Source organism: Anabrus simplex, chromosome 2 (genome assembly GCF_040414725.1).
Source record: "Anabrus simplex isolate iqAnaSimp1 chromosome 2, ASM4041472v1, whole genome shotgun sequence".
NCBI classification, from domain to species: Eukaryota; Metazoa; Arthropoda; class Insecta; order Orthoptera; family Tettigoniidae; genus Anabrus; species Anabrus simplex.
In genome coordinates, this window is record NC_090266.1 from 307,714,338 (window position 1) to 307,732,880 (window position 18,543).

At 41.1% G+C, this 18,543-nt stretch overlaps 1 protein-coding gene across 1 annotated transcript in view; it reads left to right on the forward strand.

Moving 5' to 3' along the window:
* GABA-B-R2 (gamma-aminobutyric acid type B receptor subunit 2) overlaps nt 1–18,543 on the forward strand; it is an 853,882-nt gene that overhangs the window by 253,370 nt on the left and 581,969 nt on the right. Inside the window, exon 2 of the mRNA XM_067139049.2 lies at nt 9,256–9,423. Coding sequence (XP_066995150.2) covers nt 9,256–9,423 — 168 coding nt within the window. The remainder of the gene's footprint in view (nt 1–9,255; nt 9,424–18,543) is intronic.

Consider the following 18,543-nt stretch of genomic DNA (forward strand, 5'->3'; position numbering starts at 1 on the left):
TCATTGACGATTATTATTTAATCGAATATCGAACACGTTTTTCCAAGTTTAATTCGGTTTGTTTTATTTGCTGACGATAATAAATGAGTGTATGTCAAACTGAATGATATGTAAAGCTAATTTCAACTATGCAATACATTGAGAAAATACATTAATCCATCGAGCTTTCATTTTCAATGTATGTTGACTTTATTGATTTTGAGGTTCGTTATTTAACGTAACGTCGTTAAAATTTCTTAATACAGGCTGTTTCCATACCTGTTGGATATTATTTATATCCTTTGATTTTATCCAACCTTAATGACCCTGTAGTAACTATCGGATCACACGAACGGTCTACCCCGTGAGATCGTCGTGTCGGGCGCTTAGCATTAACGGGGGGCAATGACACCTTACAATGCTGTAACATTCATTTGGTTTCCTATCTTGAACAAAACCATCATTGTATACCGTAATGTAAATAATGAACTATTTGACTCTGTCTAGAATATTTATTCCCTTGCATAGCATCTATCTTAGGCCCTGGATTCCTTAATGTGATTGTGAAAATGGTACCCTGTTCATTCTTCCACTCAAGAGTAATTGCTTGGTGACTGTCAAGGCTCCTAGCAGTTAGAACGAACTTTAGAAACAAATATAGCAGTAAGTTGTTGTGGCTATTGCTAGCCTGATGCAGCTCAGCCCTAGGGCGGGCGGAATCTGTCGTGTTTGAGTGTAGTGGAGGATGGGCATGTCCGAGTTGCAGAAATGTTGGGGACAGTACAAACAATCTGTCTCGGAACCAAAGGAATACGCCTTTTAACATTAAAATCCCTCGGCCCTGCCGGAAATCGAACTCTGGGCCTCGAAGACCGAAGTCCAATACGCTGACCAATCAGCCAATGAGCCGGACAGAAACATATATCATTACTTGTAAATGTGTTTTAGAATTTATCTTGAAAATATCATCTCGCTTAGGTCTCCGTGTATAAATACAAGTAACTGGAGTCTTGCTCTATCATAATAATAATGTTATTAGTTTTACGTCCCACTAACTACTCTTTTACGGTTTTCGGAGACGCCGAGGTGCCTTAATTTAGTCCCGCAGGAGTTCTTTTACGTGCCAGTAAATTTACCGACACGAGGCTGACGTATTTGAGCACCTTCAAATACCACCGGACTGAGCCAGGATCTAACCTGCCAAGTTGGGGTCAGAAGGCCAGCGCCTTAACCGTCTGAGCCACTCAGCCCGGCTGCTCTATCATAAAATGCATTCACGAGTACCATCAAGTTGCAAACTATCGCTAGTTAGATGAGTGATATTGCAAGTGATTGACAGTCAAACTATACGACTCGTAGAAGTCTTGGAATTTGAGTGTTCCCCAAATAAGAAAAATATTCGGTATTTAATATGTCTCCAGAGCAGAGTTTCCCAGCTGGGCACCCATTGAGGCTAGTCCAGTGTGGCCGGGCTTGCTTGTTTGAAATGTTGGCAGTTCACGTACTAAGCGTGCGTCACAGTCAAGCTAGAGAGCCAACACACTCGGCACGGGACAGGAGCAGTGACGTTCGATAGCGACTACGAAGCTCTCCTCGCACCATTCAACGAAATGTTCATTGAAGTGCAGTATTTAAAAAAAGACAATATAATCCCAAGAAAAAACGGCCTTTTAAAAATATTCCGGTTTGATTTATACTGCCCTTGATATTAATACACATAAATATCATCATCATCATCATCATCATCTGTTTACCCTCCAGGTTCGGTTTTTCCCTCGGACTTAGCGAGGGATCCCACCTCTACCGCCTCAAGGGCAGTGTCCTGGAGCTTCAGACTCTTGGTCGGGGGATACAACTGGGGAGTATGACCAGTACCTCGCCCAGGTGGCCTCACCTGCTATGCTGAACAGGGGCCTTGTGGAGGGATGGGAAGATTGGAAGGGATAGGCAAGGAAGAGGGAAGGAAGCGGCCGTGGCCTTAAGTTAGGTACCATCCCGGCATTCGCCTGGAGGAGAAGTGGGAAACCACGGAAAACCACTTCCAGGATGGCTGAGGAGAGAATCGAACCTACCTCTACTCAGTTGACCTCCCGAGGCTGAGTGGACCCCGTTCCAGCCCTCGTACCACTTTTCAAATTTCGTGGCAGAGCCGGGAATCGAACCCGGGCCTCCGGGGGTGGCAGCTAATCATGCGAACCACTACACCACAGAGGCGGACACACATAAATATACTTTCCCGTATTTACACATTGAAGGAAAACTGACATTACAAGTTTTGTGTTATAATGTATTAATACACGAGGTTGAAGCGTGCAAGCTGCGATTTACAATTTCTTGGAAGGGAATGACAGAATTTGCACCAGGTAAATTCCTGTTATTCATTCAAAGAAACGTAATATATTTACATACTTAAACCAGTTGAACGATTGATTTTTGATGGTGTTATAATGATATGTGACTTTCCCTGTTCATTGAATTTCTGGAAATAATATTTAAGACTTATCATCAGGCGTCCATTGATAACAGCTAGCCTCTAAATAGCGAGTGAGTTTCATCACTAGCGAAAACACAGATATTTACTATCCAAACACAACAACACTCTAAATGCAACAACAAGTAGATAACCAGTATGACTTCAAATTACATAGTGATGTAACTAATGTTATTCCCGTGTGACCTGCTCTCAATATGTTACGGGCTAGGTTGAATTATGTAATAGCACTCAAGAATGGCAAAGTCGCGCAGGGCAGGATAAGCTAATAGGCCACGATAAAAAAGCAGTGCAGAACGTATGGGCCCAAGAGCGAGGGGAAGACGGAGAAGCAAAAGGTAAAGGGAAAAGGGACACATTCCTGCAGTAATAACAATGGCGTATGGCCTCCGAAGAGGTCTGGTGCTGGTCTTTTTCTCGTAGACGGCCTATTAGACGACCTGCATGCCTGTGAAGGTGAGGGCCCTACTTAGGATGAATTCTAATGCTGAATACGCCACACACACCCAGCCCCCGAGTCATTAGAATTAACCAATTAAGGTTAAAAACCCCACCCGGCCGGGAATCGAACCCGAGACCCTCTGAACCAAAGGCCAGCACGCTAACCATTTAGCCATGGAGCCGGACATTCCTGCATTACGAATTAATTATAAATATAATTCCGTAACGTTCGTGTATTCAGTTCAAACAGGGCAAGAAAAACCAAGTTACGTGATAATATTCCGCATATCTATAATAACATAAACATATACAACAATTAAAAGAAACGGCCAGCGTAACGAATGATATGTAGTGCGGTAACCATACGACCGACGTAAATGGGGGCTAACTTTCAAGTGACAGCGGCAAGAAAATCAGGAATAAAATACGTAAAGCTAAATACAATAGTATGATTTTCAGATCAAAAATAATTACACGTGATACCATGAAATAAAGAACAAGTTAGTTTGTGAACTAGCAATCAAGCATAATTGATAGCTGCTGAGTCTTTCTCACAGATATGTAGGCACACGGTCCGGCTCCATGGCTAAATGGTAAGCGTGCTGGCCTTTGTCCACAGGAGTCCCGGGCTCGATTCCCGGCAGGGTCTGGAATTTTAACCATAATTGGTTAATTCCGCTGGCACTCGGGCTGGGTGTATGTGTCGTCTTAATTATCATTTCATCCTCATTACGACGCGCAGGTCGCCTACGGGGGTCGAATCAAAAGACCTGTATCTGGTGAGCCGAACTTGTCCTCGGGCACTCCCGGCACTAAAAGCCATACGTCATTTCATTTTTCGTAGGCACACGAACATTTAGTGGCTATGTGCTGGTTGATACCAGTTTTATAACTTGGCTATCAAACGCGGCAAGCTAAACATGGTATGAAAGCGTAAAGCGAGAAAGATGGGAACCAGCCTGGTGTTCGTAACTTAATCTAGTCTTCCGAAAAGTACTTGAATTTACCATGATCAACAAGACCGAAGTCCACACAACAGTTCCCAAGGATTTCCAATAAACACACACGTAACCTTGGTAGACATAAGAAAGGGTGATTAGAATTCAAAGACTTTGTCAGTCCTGAAATACCTTCAAAGGTCATCTGCTGTTTTCGAAAATAAATAACCTCATTGAGCCGAGGTTACACACAGTTTCAATTTACACGTTTAGCTGGAGGGGGGGGGGGGGGAACCCTATTTTTTTGAAAGGAATAAACCAGCTTCGCAGAGATATATTATTCACCCCTCGGTTTTGACAAGTTCTAACGCACATACAAAACCTAGGCGTGTGCGTCCGAGTTTTCGTTGCTTCAGAGTCCAAGTGACTGGGTTAAAATTTAAAATACCCACTGTCCTGCAGCTTTGCTTGGCCTACCTTTTCAGTTCATGGATGAGCAGCCAGACGGGAAAGACCTCCGTCGTATCAAGTCCAAGTTAGTGTACACATGTTAGGCGACAATTGACTTTGTTTCAAGGCGAAACGTGAAAACGTGACTTAAATAAATTCACCAGTCACAGCAAACTAATAGTTCTGTAAAGAAGTAAATGGGTTGATACTGATAATATTCCTTCTGCACAAGGTGACGTGGTACGCACGAAGGTCGCTCGGACGCATTTTAATGAAAGATTTGAAGTTGTGCGGGTCCGAGCACAGGCACAGTAGTGATTCAGCGATAGCAACGCGAGTTGAAGGTCCATTCTATGATAGTGTTGCTGATGAGTTTGTCAGATCACTTAAACTCGAGCAACAACTAGCCACAGCTTATCCGCCTTATCCTTACTATAATAGGAATGTTCCTAATGCCTACCCCTCTTAAAATATAATAGTGAAAACAGTAGTCCATTGCGAATAATACAAAAACATTTTGAGGTACCGGTAAACTCTTTATTGCATCCGGTCAATGCACGTAAACAGAACAGCAGTAACTAATATCTTACAGCATATGTTATCTTGAAAATAACCTGGGTTTCTGTCTACTGGAATTTAAAAAATAACACTATCCCCTTAATATTCAAATGAATGTTCAGCGTTCATTGACTTCACGGCCTGTGACGTAACCACAACGTTGCTATCTCTGAAGCGCACGCACTGATAGCTCACCCACTCGCCCGCACACTTACAAGCTGTGTGCCCTCGGGATGAAAAGCCTATCGTGAGTACCTCTGTTCTAGAGCAAGCGATAAGCTGAGTGTTTGATGTTAGCTGATGACCTTTGAGTCTTGGTACGTCTCGAGTATGAAATCACACATTATTGCTGGGAACATTCTCGCTGTATAATAGAACAGTGTAATTATCGTGTGTAATTATAGCGTTTCATGAATCTGTGAAACTAGAAACATATATTATGCAAACAGTCAATGTTTAACTCGGAAATGCATTAATTTGCATGATCTAAAACTTCGTATGTTGGTCATGCATATTAATGAACGAAGTTCAGATTCAACATTGATCAGTGTCGCTGATGCAAATATTCCAAAACAATCAGATGAGCTGCAGCTATGATGTTTCCATCATTAAAAATCAACGCTATCTGAAAGATTCTGGATTGGATTCTGCTGTATGAACCAGTGTATAATAATTTCATGTGGCTTTTACTAACTGGGCACTGCCCTTGTAAAGCGGACCCTTCGATAAGGGTTGGTGGCGTCTACCATTCATAGGAAACTGTATGTTATTGTGGTAGAGGATAGTTTTGAGTTGGATGTGTGAGTTGCAGGAGTGTTGAGGACAACACAAACAACTAATCCCCGAGTACGAGAATTGACTATTTACAATTAAAATCCCACGACCTTGACGGAACTCGAACCCGAAGTCCAAGTCATGGACAACTCAGCCATGGAGCTGGATATATGGTCTACTGAATTTATAATTATTCAAGATCTAAGCTTCACTTCGCATCAAATGTGACTGATTGTTTTATAGAAGTATGATTCAGCTTACTGTCGTCACTGAGAAATTTAACAGATAGGTGAAAGTATGCTATAATTCACTTAATAGTTTTCGTAGTTTTCCACCGTCTCCCTATTTTTGATGGACAGCACTTTCCTTCTTTTTTTATAACTGTTAGTTTCTTCAGTCTACTGAAACTTATTTTAAGTAATAAATTCATAAACGATCTGAAAATAACATATGGTAGCAGTAATATACTTGAAAATTAAGTTGTTTCTTTTTCAACTATAATAATGTTACCATATGTTACCTTTTCTCAGGTCGTTTATACATTTATTACTTAAGATTAGTTTCGGCAGACTGAAGAACCTAACAGTACTAAAATACAGTATTTTACCATTGCATTGCTCAAGAAGTTGAATGGAACTCGCTACTACAAATAAAAATATAACGAAACCTTCCCGATAATAGCAATAGTGGAGCCACTTTTGAGCAGGAAATGAATGACAAGTGGACGTATTTTTAGTGTCTCCTTTCGCTAACGTTTCTCACACATAATACATAATACCGCTCAGGTCCCACCAGACACAAAGCTTGGTCTTTTTGCCGAAGCGATTTGGCCTTGGTGTCGAAGGACCGGCTTCGCCAGGTGACAACCACGATTTTCTCCCTTCGGGTTTTCAAAATAAGTCAATTATTCGTCACCCGTCACAATTCGGTACAGAAATGATTTTCGTTCGTGGTGTTGAAGCAGTATTTCACAAGTGAATTTGTGATTTTCCATTTGCTATTCATTTAAATCGTGTGGGACTCGTTGACCGCGTTTACTGATCTTCCCCATTGCTCGTAAACGTCTGCTGATTGTTTCTTGTGACACATTTAATGCTTGTGCCAATGGCTGTTGAGTTTCAGTTGGGTCATCACCCAGAGTGCGCACTGTCTTTCATATTAAAATCATCACGTTTAAACTGTCGGAACCAAGCCTCACATGTTCTAATCGATGGAGCGTGTTCACCATATGTTTCTAGCAGCAAACGATGACTCTCATTCCAGGCTTTGCACAACTTATTTAAAGACGTTCAAAAGAACTCACATTTCTACCACATTACATGCAAGGAACTTCTCAGAAGGACAATATCTCGCTCGTAAAACTGAGGGATGAAACTAGGCTACTTTCGTGTCATGTATTGATATATTACAATGCAAATTAAAACCTTTTACGGAAGACTCTTTGGTGTTAAAAACTTCATAGCAGATCACAAACATGAATATAAGCTAAAACCGTCAACAAATGATTCGCTGTAGGGCTGGGAAATTGTTTTAGTGCTGATTGGCATAGCAGCCCACTTTCCTCTAGTTAATGAGTACCAATACTACCAAAATAGTAAAACTATCGCCGTACAGGCTGTGAAGGCCCCTAAACGAGTGGAATGTCTGGATTTCATCATTTCCAATCTGGGCAATAAGTAGCTTAAGCATTATGGCCAGTCACCTCTTCGCCAGGAATTAACTTGCTACTTATTCCTGTGGAGGGCCTGCTTAGCCGAGGTGGTTTCACCTGGAAGGATGTGGGATCGCTTCCCCGTGAGGAAGTCTGGAAAATTTAAAGGAAGAGATTTCTACTTCTGGAGTGGCCCATACCCCTGAGGTTCACTCAGCTTACACAAAAAATGTGTATCAGGTTCATTCATCTGGGCAAAGGTGGTCAGACATAGGACTGACCACTCTAGTCCACTTAGTGCCAAGGCCACGGATAGTGGAAGCCTTTACCTTCCATTCCTCCAAGGGTCTTTATAGGTTTTCTTGAATTTCTGTTGAGGGTTCACCGAGGGCCATGTACCGTTCCAGGACTGGAAGTTGTTTTTCTACATGTCTCGACTTCCTGACAGGAAATCGAACCATGTACGCCTTTGCCACCTCAACTAGATAACTCCTCACGTACCAGTATTGTAAGCTAAGGCTCAAATAATTACAGTCGTGTAGAAGGCCATTATAATAACGAATATTTCCAGATATTAATTTGTACTAGTGCTTCATTTTATAGTATTAGGACATCTTTTCCAATAACACATGCACCTAGTGCTAGTGAATTCTGATAACATAGGCAACTGCATTGTATACATTAATATGTGTGTATGAAATTGAATGGGTCTAGAAATAAGGACAGAAACAGATCTGGTGTGAATGTTAGTTACAATGCCAGATTTGGAAGTGAGTGCCCACACGAAGCTAATTCAAGGAAGGCCAAAGATGTGATTTATGTCTATTTATCTTTTCCGTGAATTGGGGGCGTGATAACCGAACAGCATAGTTATTGGCTTTTCACCAAAGTGGTAGCGGTTCAAATCTCGGCGGCTTATTACAGAGATTTAAATTAATTTTGTCGGGTAAACACCAAACATGTCACCAGAGATATTTTACATGACTATATCGCACACCATGCCGTGTCGACTTGACCCCTTTCCGTCCTTAAAATTTCCGAACATATCTGCCGAATTCGAACTCACTATCTTGGTATTCCGAGGCCTACACTACGATTGGTTCAGATAGGGAGCTACTGAAATAAAATATACCTTTTCTGTACACTAGTTAGTAAATTCTTCTTTCAGTAATTTTTTTTGAGAGCTAGGTCAGACTTACATTATTCCACAAGATTACCATGATATGACCCATTCACACAGTACTTCCTAGACATTCGCGATTTCTTCGCTATGACCCTTTCTTTCACGAAATAATAGAAGAAGGTGCGTACTAAGCTGAGCACCCAATTTTATTACCTGGGCGATTAAAGACGTCTTCTCCTCACATCTCTTTGTGTTTCTCCTAACTAGCTTCGTTATTTGCAGCGGGGTGCTTTATACTTCGTCTCCGAATACTGTATATAATAATTTTACTTTTCCTGCCTCGAGATCCGTTGTTCAATTTTACCTTAACTCACATGTAGCGTTTTAAGTCTTCCTCAGTCAGTAAATTTATAATAGAAGCTAAGTCTTTCTTTTGTATAATTACAGAATATTAGTCTCCTCTGAATCTCTAACAATAATTTTTTTCTACCATATAGAGTGTACACCCCGTGTTCTGTGTCCAACTAGTCCAGGATTTTAATATTATGGACTGGGAGTAGGAACATGGTTACTCAGCCTTGTGAAACGAGTTAAGGAGCTATCTGATATGAGAGGCAGTACACCCTGCCGTGAAGGCGAAGCAACGACTGAGGGAGTCTTCACGTTGACCACATGATACTCCTGTATCTGCAGGCCACTTGGCTGGGCAGCAGTCATCTTGGAAGGTCAAGGCCTTAATGGGTTGTTGCATAACGGGATTATTGTTATTACGGTTATAATATAAGCCTACATCAACTGCATTGTAGAGAACCTACAGGACTAACGCATTGTGTCTAATGACTTGTTCCAGCTTTCTTATGCTGACACACACCCGATGTTCACCAGCGATCATTTTCCCAACTTCTTCCGCGTAGTGCCGAGTGAAAACGCCTTCAACGCACCTCGCCTCAAACTACTGCAGCAGTTCAACTGGACCAGAGTTGGCACCATCTACCAGAACGAGCCCCGGTATTCACTGGTAAGTACCTACTGTAAATCTTGTTCCATTCACTAAATCAGATGTTATATTGGTTAGTTTCTAATTAACTGAATACTCTCTAATGATTGGTTCCTCATCTGTTGTGTTTGAAATTTCGTGTGTTGCTCTGCAGGTGTGTAGAACGAAATCTGAAGTTTTCAAGGAGATCACGGGATAACTCGGTTGCATTGGTCAAGGATCTGCTGAGACTACATTTTTCCGATCACAGAGATGTTGTTTGACAGAGTAAGTTGGCTGCATGGTTCGAGTCCCTCAGCTATGAGCTTGCATTCGGGAGATGATGGGACCGAAACCCACTATCGGCAGCCCTGAAAAGGGTTTTTCGTGGTCACCCATTTGTACATCATTTCCCATTTTATCTTCATTAAGGTTTCGGCCGCTACCTTACAAATCCTAGGTCTCTGCTATCCTTGCGACGCCGAAAACCTCGATGTGTTAGGGCTTCGTTAAACCACTAACAAAAAGAAAAGGAAAACATATGTTTATCGCCTTACGTAGAAACTGTTTCCCTTATCACTACGAAACCGTTTGCTGTCACTTTGGTACGACAAAACGAGGTTTTTGTCAGTTTGGTAAGGTGAAATACAATAGTTCGTCTCCGTAGAGTGCATGGAGTGCTAGATAACGGTTTCCACTGTTCGTAACCTCGGCACTAAGTTGGGTAGAGTGGTCAGCTCTATATTGGGCCATCTTTGCCCACGGAAATTACTTTGGTACTCATTTATTGTCTAAACGCAGTGAACTGTACGATCATGTGGTACTCCAGGAAGCCTGATGTGAAAATGGAAAATTATGGGAAAACATCTTCAGGGATGCCCGACAGTGCGATTCGAGCCCACCATCTCCCTAATGCAAGCTCATAGCTACGTGACCCGAACCGCGTAGCCAGCTCAGCCGGTAAGCGCCACTAGATTTACTGGCACGTAAAAGAACTCCTGCGGGACGAAATTTCGGCATCTCGGTGTCTCCGAAAACCCGTAAAAGTAGTTAGGGAGAAGTAAAGCAAATAATATTATTTAAGAAGTGAAATTCACCGCCTCACCTCACGGCTTCTAGGTAATACATAAGATAACAATGCTCGAATTATACTAAAACAATAACCATTGCCCCACACTTGGCGACAATTAAAAAAATACTCCATCATTAAGCATCAATTTCAACATTTAAAAAATTAAATTCATAATAGTCCGCCTCTGTGGTGTAGTGGTTAGCGTGATTAGCTGCCACCCGCGGAGGCCCGGGTTCGATTCCCGGCTCTGCCACGAAAATTTGGAAAGTGGTACGAGGGCTGGAACGGGGTCCACTCAGCCTCGGGAGGTCAACTGAGTAGAGATGGGTTCGATTCCCACCTCAGCCATCCTCGAAGTGGTTTTCCGTGGTTTCCCACTTCTCTTCCAGGCGAATGCCGGGATGGTACCTAACTTAAGGCCACGGCCGCTTCCTTCCCTCTTCCTTGCCTATCCCTTCCAATCTTCCTATCCCTCCACAAGGCCCCTGTTCAGCATAGCAGGTGAGGCCGCCTGGGCGAGGTACTGGCCATACTCCCCAGTTGTATCCCCCGACCAAGAGTCTGAAGCTCCAGGACACTGCCCTTGAGGCGGTAGAGGGGGAATCCCTCGCTAAGTCCGAGGGAAAAACCGAACCTGGAGGTTAAACAGATGACGATGATGATGATGAAATTCATAATAACATTAATTCTCGTACCACAACTGAATGGTATTACTTGGCGACTTCCAATAAATCAATTTCAGTTGAGTGAATAAGTAAATAAATGACGATGATAATAATAATAGTTTATAATTTGCCAAAAATACAGGTAAATGGGAATCAGAGATTACCATAGAATCCCTCCGTTTAGAATAATAATAACATCATAATACTAAATAGTATGGCATAATAGATTCTACTCGGGTCGTGTTCGTGGAGCTATTCCCACACAGCCCGAGAGACTAACGATAGTTATTCTATGGTAGATTTGAGACAGTCCACAGTATATCCCTCTCTTTAAAACACTGGTACAATAAATATACTCACTCAAACTTCATAAACATAGGACTGACAGCACGATACACTTGCAACAGGCATGGTCCACAATCAATGAGTACGGACTGAGTCACCAGAGAATAAGTATTCACCGAACAAAGTGAGTAAGGTCATTCGAAGTCTCAGTCATTATCAACAATCCCTCAATCCTCTGAATCCGAATAAGGAATCATCCCCAGCCTAACACTTCCTGCGTATTTATATCATCACTATTCGCCTGTCCTATTTTTCAAAACGAAATCTGTTACTTTCCATCACTCCACCCTGTATTAATCAGGTGCTTGGATAAACCTAGCCTGTCAAGTTCTCCGTTCTGTATTCATCACATACACATGACTGTTGTTAACTGGGTAACTTATTCATGTCCGTGGTTTTACCCAGGACTACACAAGTAGGTTCTGTTGAAATGTCCCAGGAAAGGCTATCTGATTCTTAACACTAATAAGCATAATTTTAACAAATAAACACTCGAAATGCCTAACTTAATTATTATAACACAGGTATGTACATTACAATATGAAATTAATTTCTGCAAACTAAGAACATGATTGCGTGTAACATGGTATATGTTACAATCGCCCCCTTGGTGTGTTCGGAACTGTTGAGAGTAAATGAACTAGCATCTCGCACTTGATACTTGCCCCTTTACAGACCTGACATTGATTTTAGCTGATAACGAGATGTGCTTATTGTTATTAAACATACATAACCGTGTGATACTACATCAAATTCAACAGTTATATATTATTTAATATAGTTTTTACGACTTATTTCAACTGATACCGACAAGTGATCATTGCTATTTACGCATGTTAACAATGCATTATTACATCAAATATAACAGATACATAACATGTAATACAGTTTCTACCCTTCCATGTTACTAACTTACATACCTCCTTAATTTAGCAATATTGTAAGTTCGCAGGAAGGTATTATCTATATCCACAAGTTCGCAGGCACACATACCGATCTTATTCTTGACAATATATAACCTGTGTGCGACTCGTTGGCTGAACGGTCAGCGTACTGGCCTTCGGTTCAGAGGGTCCCGGGTTCGATTCCCGGCCGGGTCGGGTATCTTAACCTTAATTTGTTAATTCCAATGGCACGGGGGCTGGGTGTATGTGTTGTCTTCATCATCATTTCATCCTCATCACGACGCGCAGGTCGCCTACGGGTGTCCAATAGAAAGACCTGCACCTGGCGAGCCGAACCCTTCCTGGGATATCCTGGCACTAAAAGCCATACGACCTGTGAAGTAACATATTGTTGCTAACTGCCCAATTCGAGCTTTCAAAGGAACGCTAATGGGCATTCACCGCACATCGGATGAAGCAGTTGAGTGGGTCAAAATGCTAGACCTAGAGTTATAGTATTGTACGGACTTGTGACTACGCACATTTATCCTGAACTATATGCATGTGTGTACATAGATTCATCATACGATAAATAAATAAATAAATACTGGAAAATATGTGTATGGTTTTGTTCTGAGCATCAGACGGATGAATAATGTATATTATAACTTCATCTGCTATGATAAAAAAATTGCCGCCTGCTGTCTTCTGCTGTCAAAACTTTTTTTCCCGGACTTCGCCAATTTTTCCCTCGCTCCCTTAATGCACACATCCTTGAGTACCGCCTCCCCTGTACTTAAATTCAAAAATCATAGCTGCCTCATACAAAGGCAGTCACCCCATTCAGTCACACAAGAATCATTCAAACTTTGATTCGGTAAACTCATACATTACTGCTTCACAAAGCCTCTACTCTTAAAATACGCAAAAATCTCACTAGGCATTCTTCTCCACAACCCATAAGGAATTTAGGAATATATACCACATCTCACATATTACATGAATTTCATTCAAATTATTCACACAACAAACAGCACTAGATGTTACGTTACACACTCGTTTGAATAGATTTCCCTTCATCTCACGCATATTTTCATTCTCACTTTCCTTAATCTTTCCAAAACCGGGCGAGTTGGCCGTGCGCGTAGAGGCGCGCGGCTGTGAGCTTGCATCTGGGAGATAGTAGGTTCGATCCCACTATCGGCAGCCCTGAAAATGGTTTTCCGTGGTTTCCCATTTTCACACCAGGCAAATGCTGGGGCTGTACCTTAATTAACGCCACGGCCGCTTCCTTCCAACTCCTATGCCTTTCCTATCCCATCGTCGCCATAAGACCTATCTGTGTCGGCGCGACGTAAAGCCCCTAGCAAAAAAAGAAAATCTTTCCAAACACACCCACATAACCTCTGACACAACTATTTCCCACAAAATCTTCAAACCCTGAATCACTATACGATTTACCGCCCTTCTTATGAATCCCCTTCTGCAGAAAATATGACCTATCATCTGCTGTAACCCGATCGTTCGAGAAAGCCTCCTACAGGGTCCCTAGTTTGAATTTTTTAAACACGCTCTTTGGTACTTTCCTTTCAGATAGCATGAAAATAATTATTCCAGACTTCATTTTAGACCTCATGTGAGGTGCTGTACTAGTTCCATCTATATCCAAGTGATGGGTGTGCATGGTGGATCTCAAAGTGTTGTTGGTTGACATGTATCACACATGTTAATTTAGTGAAGTAAACACATCCACATAGCAACTGTAATCGGGATTGAAATGTGTGCTCTTTCCGGTGATACTACTATTCTTACCGCGCCTGCAATATATTACCATTCATTCTCAAAAATGTACAGACTTCATATAACGCCGTTAGAAATTTCCTATAAAATGGACCAGTATACCGGTATTTGCATCAAGTGCGATTTATTTCGTCAGATATTAATTAATAAAAACTGAGTAAATTTCAGTTTCGCTTCGAAATAAAAATGCGTGCACGGAGGGGTTAAATACGCCCTCACGAACAACGGTCATACTTACAGTCAACTCACCCTTATCAAACATTCCATCTTCAAATGCCTCGAGCTCACTCACACAAATATTACAGTAGCACACGTCCTCTCACTTACTCACTCACACACACACTCACACACACACACACACACACACATACTCTCTCTCACTCTCTCTCTCTCTCTCTCTCTCTCTATCTATCTATCTATCTATCTATCTCTCTCTTACCGAATTACCATCATATCTACTCTCGCGATTTACATTATTTCTAACAATTTCCCCAATAATTACTACATCATCACTGCCTCCCATAACAGCTCGCACATCTATCATGCCAATCACACAGTTATTCTCAATCCTCTTACAAGAAGTTTCATTAAACTCAACATCACATTTAATCTTCTCACGTACACCAACATCCACAATGACATCTTCATTCCGACGTATACTACGGAAACACTTTTCACTCACTAAATAACCTTTATCACCTTCACGAAAAACCTCACTTTCGGTTTCCGAACCTTTCGCAAGAGCATCACAGTGTTATTAGCACCAACATTGGCAAATGTAGGTCATCCGATACATCTTCCGTAATTCCATCACGCCCTCCTCTCCCAAAATACTTTTGATCCCCTTTCCTCTGATCGCCAATTTCCTGATTTACTTCATTAATTGTTTTCTCAACACTAATTTTGCCAGCACGAACTGTCATTCCTCGGTCAACAATATTATTTTATTTAACTCCCTACCTCGATCATCAATTTTCCTACTTAATTTCTCTAATTTCTCACAACTAAATTTAACATTATCAATATTTCTTATTTGAACCTCAATTTTCTTCCTTTTATCGTCAGTTCTCGTACCTTGACCCTCATATTGCTACCTATTCTCTCCTATATTTTCTGATTACCATAATCAGTTTTCCTACTTTGTTACCGTTATTGCTAATTAATTTTGTTACTTTGCTCCCGAAATTGCTCTAAAATAATACTCAACTTATCAATACTACACCTGTTGTACTCATATTAAACGGTGCCGGATTTTCGCTGGATATGCTACGATCTATTATACTCTACTGATTATCACTCTGCGAATCATGCAAAATCCATTGTTAAATTTCCGCTATTATTCTCGTTGTCATACTTTAAAATCCCCCATTTGTTTCTCTTGCCATGTTGCTCGAAACTCGATGCGTAGCTTTAAAATTTCAAACTCGGTAAAACTATTATCTATATAAATAAAATTGTTCGTGTCTGTTTGTTTGTCTGTTCCACCATCACGTCGAAACGGCTGGATAGATCTCAACCAAACTTCATATTTAGAGTATACTCATCCCGGGGAAGGTTTCGATATGCATACCATTTTAAAATCTTTGAATACACGGGGGGTTTATAGGAAAACCAGAATGGTTTTTCCACCATCACGTCGAAACGGCTGGATAGATCTCAACCAAACTTCATATTTAGAGTATACTCCTCCCGGGGAAGGTTTCGATATGCATATCATTTTAAAATCATTGAATACACGGGGGGTTTATAGGAAAACCAGAATGGTTTTTCCACCATCACGTCGAAACGGCTGGATAGATCTAAACCAAACTTCATATTTAGAGTATACTCCTCCCGGGGAAGGTTTCGATATGCATATCATTTTCAAATCTTTGAATACACGGGGGATTTATAGGAAAACCAGAATGGTCTTCCCATCATCACGTCGAAACGGCTCGATAGATCTCAACCAAATTTCATATTTAGAGTATACTCATCACGGGGAAGGTTTCGATATGCATATCATTTTAAAATCTTTGAACAGATGGGGTTTATAGGAAAACCAGAATGGTTTTTCCACCATCACGTCGAAACGGCTCGATAGATCTCAACTAAACTTCATATTTAGAGTATACTCCTCCTGGGGAAGGTTTCGATATGCATATCATTTTAAAATCTTTGAATACACAGGGGGTTTATAGGAAAACCAGAATGGTTTTTCCACCATCACGTCGAAACGGCTCGATAGATCTCAACTAAACTTCATATTTAGAGTATATTCCTCCCGGGGAAGGTTTCGATATGCATATCATTTTAAAATCACTGAATACACGGGGGGTTTATAGGAAAACCAGAATGGTTTTTCCACCATCACGTCGAAACGGCTGGATAGATGTCAACCAAACTTCATATTTAGAGTATACTCCTCCCGGGAAAGGTTTCGATATGCATATCATTTTAAAATCTTTGAATACACGGGGGGTTTATAGGAAAACCAGAATGGTTTTCCCACCATCAAGTCGAAACGGCTGGATAGATCTCAACCAAACTTCATATTTAGAGTATACTCCTCCCGGCGAAGGTTTCGATATGCATATCATTTTAAAATCTTTGAATACACGGGGGGTTTATAGGAAAACCAGAATGGTTTTCCACCATCACGTCGAAACGGCTGGATAGTTCTCAACCAAATTTCATATTTAGAGTATACTCATCCCGGGGAAGGTTTCGATATGCGTATCATTTTAAAATCTTTGAATAGACGGGGGTTTATACGAAAACCAGAATGTTTTTTCCACTATCTCGTCGAAACGGCTCGATAGATCTCAACCAAATTTCATATTTAGAGTATACTCATCACGGGGAAGGTTTCGATATGCATATCATTTTAAAATCATTGAATACACGGGGGTTTATAGGAAAACCAGAATGGTTTTTCCACCATCACGTCGAAACGGCTGGATAGATCTCAACCAAACTTCATATTTAGAGTATACTCCGCCCGGGGAAGGTTTCAATATGCATATCATTTTAAAATCTTTGAAGATACGGGGGGTTTATAGGAAAACCAGAATGGTTTTTCCACCATCACGTTGAAACGGCTGGATAGATCTCAACCAAACTTCATATTTAGAGTATACTTCTCCCGGGGAAGGTTTCGATATGCATATCATTTTAAAATCTTTGAATACACGGGGGGTTTATAGGAAAACCAGAATGGTTTTCCACCATCACGTCGAAACGGCTGGATAGATCTCAACCAAATTTCATATTTCGAGTATACTCCTCCCGAGGAAGGTTTCGATTTGCATGTCATTTTTAAATCTTTGAATAGACGGGGGTTTATAGGAAAACCAGAATGGTTTTTCCACCATCACGTCGAAGCGGCTCGATAGATTTCAACTAAACTTCATATTTAGAGTACACTCCTTCCGGGGAAGGTTTCGATATGCATATCATTTTATAATCTTTGAATACACGGGGGGTTTATAGGAATACCAGAATGGTTTTTCCACCATCACGTCGAAACGGCTGGATAGATCTCAACCAAACTTCATATTTAGAATATACTCCTCCCGTGGAAGTTTTCGATATGCATATCATTTTAAAATCTTTGAATACACGGGGGGTTTATAGGAAAACCCGAATGGTTTTTCCACCATCACGTCGAAACGGCTGGATAGATCTCAACCAAATTTCATATTTCGAGTATACTCCTCCCGGGGAAGGTTTCGATTTGCATGTCATTTTTAAATCTTTGAATAGACGGGGTTTATAGGAAAACCAGAATGGTTTTTCCACCATCACGTCGAAACGGCTCGATAGATCTCAACTAAACTTCATATTTAGAGTATACTCATCCCGGGGAAGATTTCAATATGCATTTCATTTTAAAATCTTTGAATAGACGGGGGGTTTATAGGAAAACCACAATGGTTTTCCTCCATTTTCTCTTATACTATTGATTTTCTGTAAACTTCGTTTACCGTACGTGAAACGTCTCTTCATTATAAACAACTTTCGTTATGTTCGTAATTTACCTTACTCTTTACATGACGGAGAAATTTACAATTTTCTGCGGGTACCATGCTCTGCATTGAGTGACCGACAGACCGACAACGAAGCTACAGGTTACCATGGCAACGTCTCTGACTGCATGCCAGCAGGGAAGTAACGTATTGCCATTTTCCTCATCATGCTTTTAAATTCGTGGTTGTTCCTTCGGTAGAAGGCAAGAGAGGCGTCAATCGGCCTATCTGCGGGATATTGGCGGAATATCGTTGGATGTTATAACCGCCTTCGAATAGATTAAGTAATAACACCATTAGTCATCTTCTTATTATTTGTTTACCTAGGAATCAATGGACCTAAATTTCTCCTCTGTTACCGCTTTATTATATCCATAACTCACACTAGC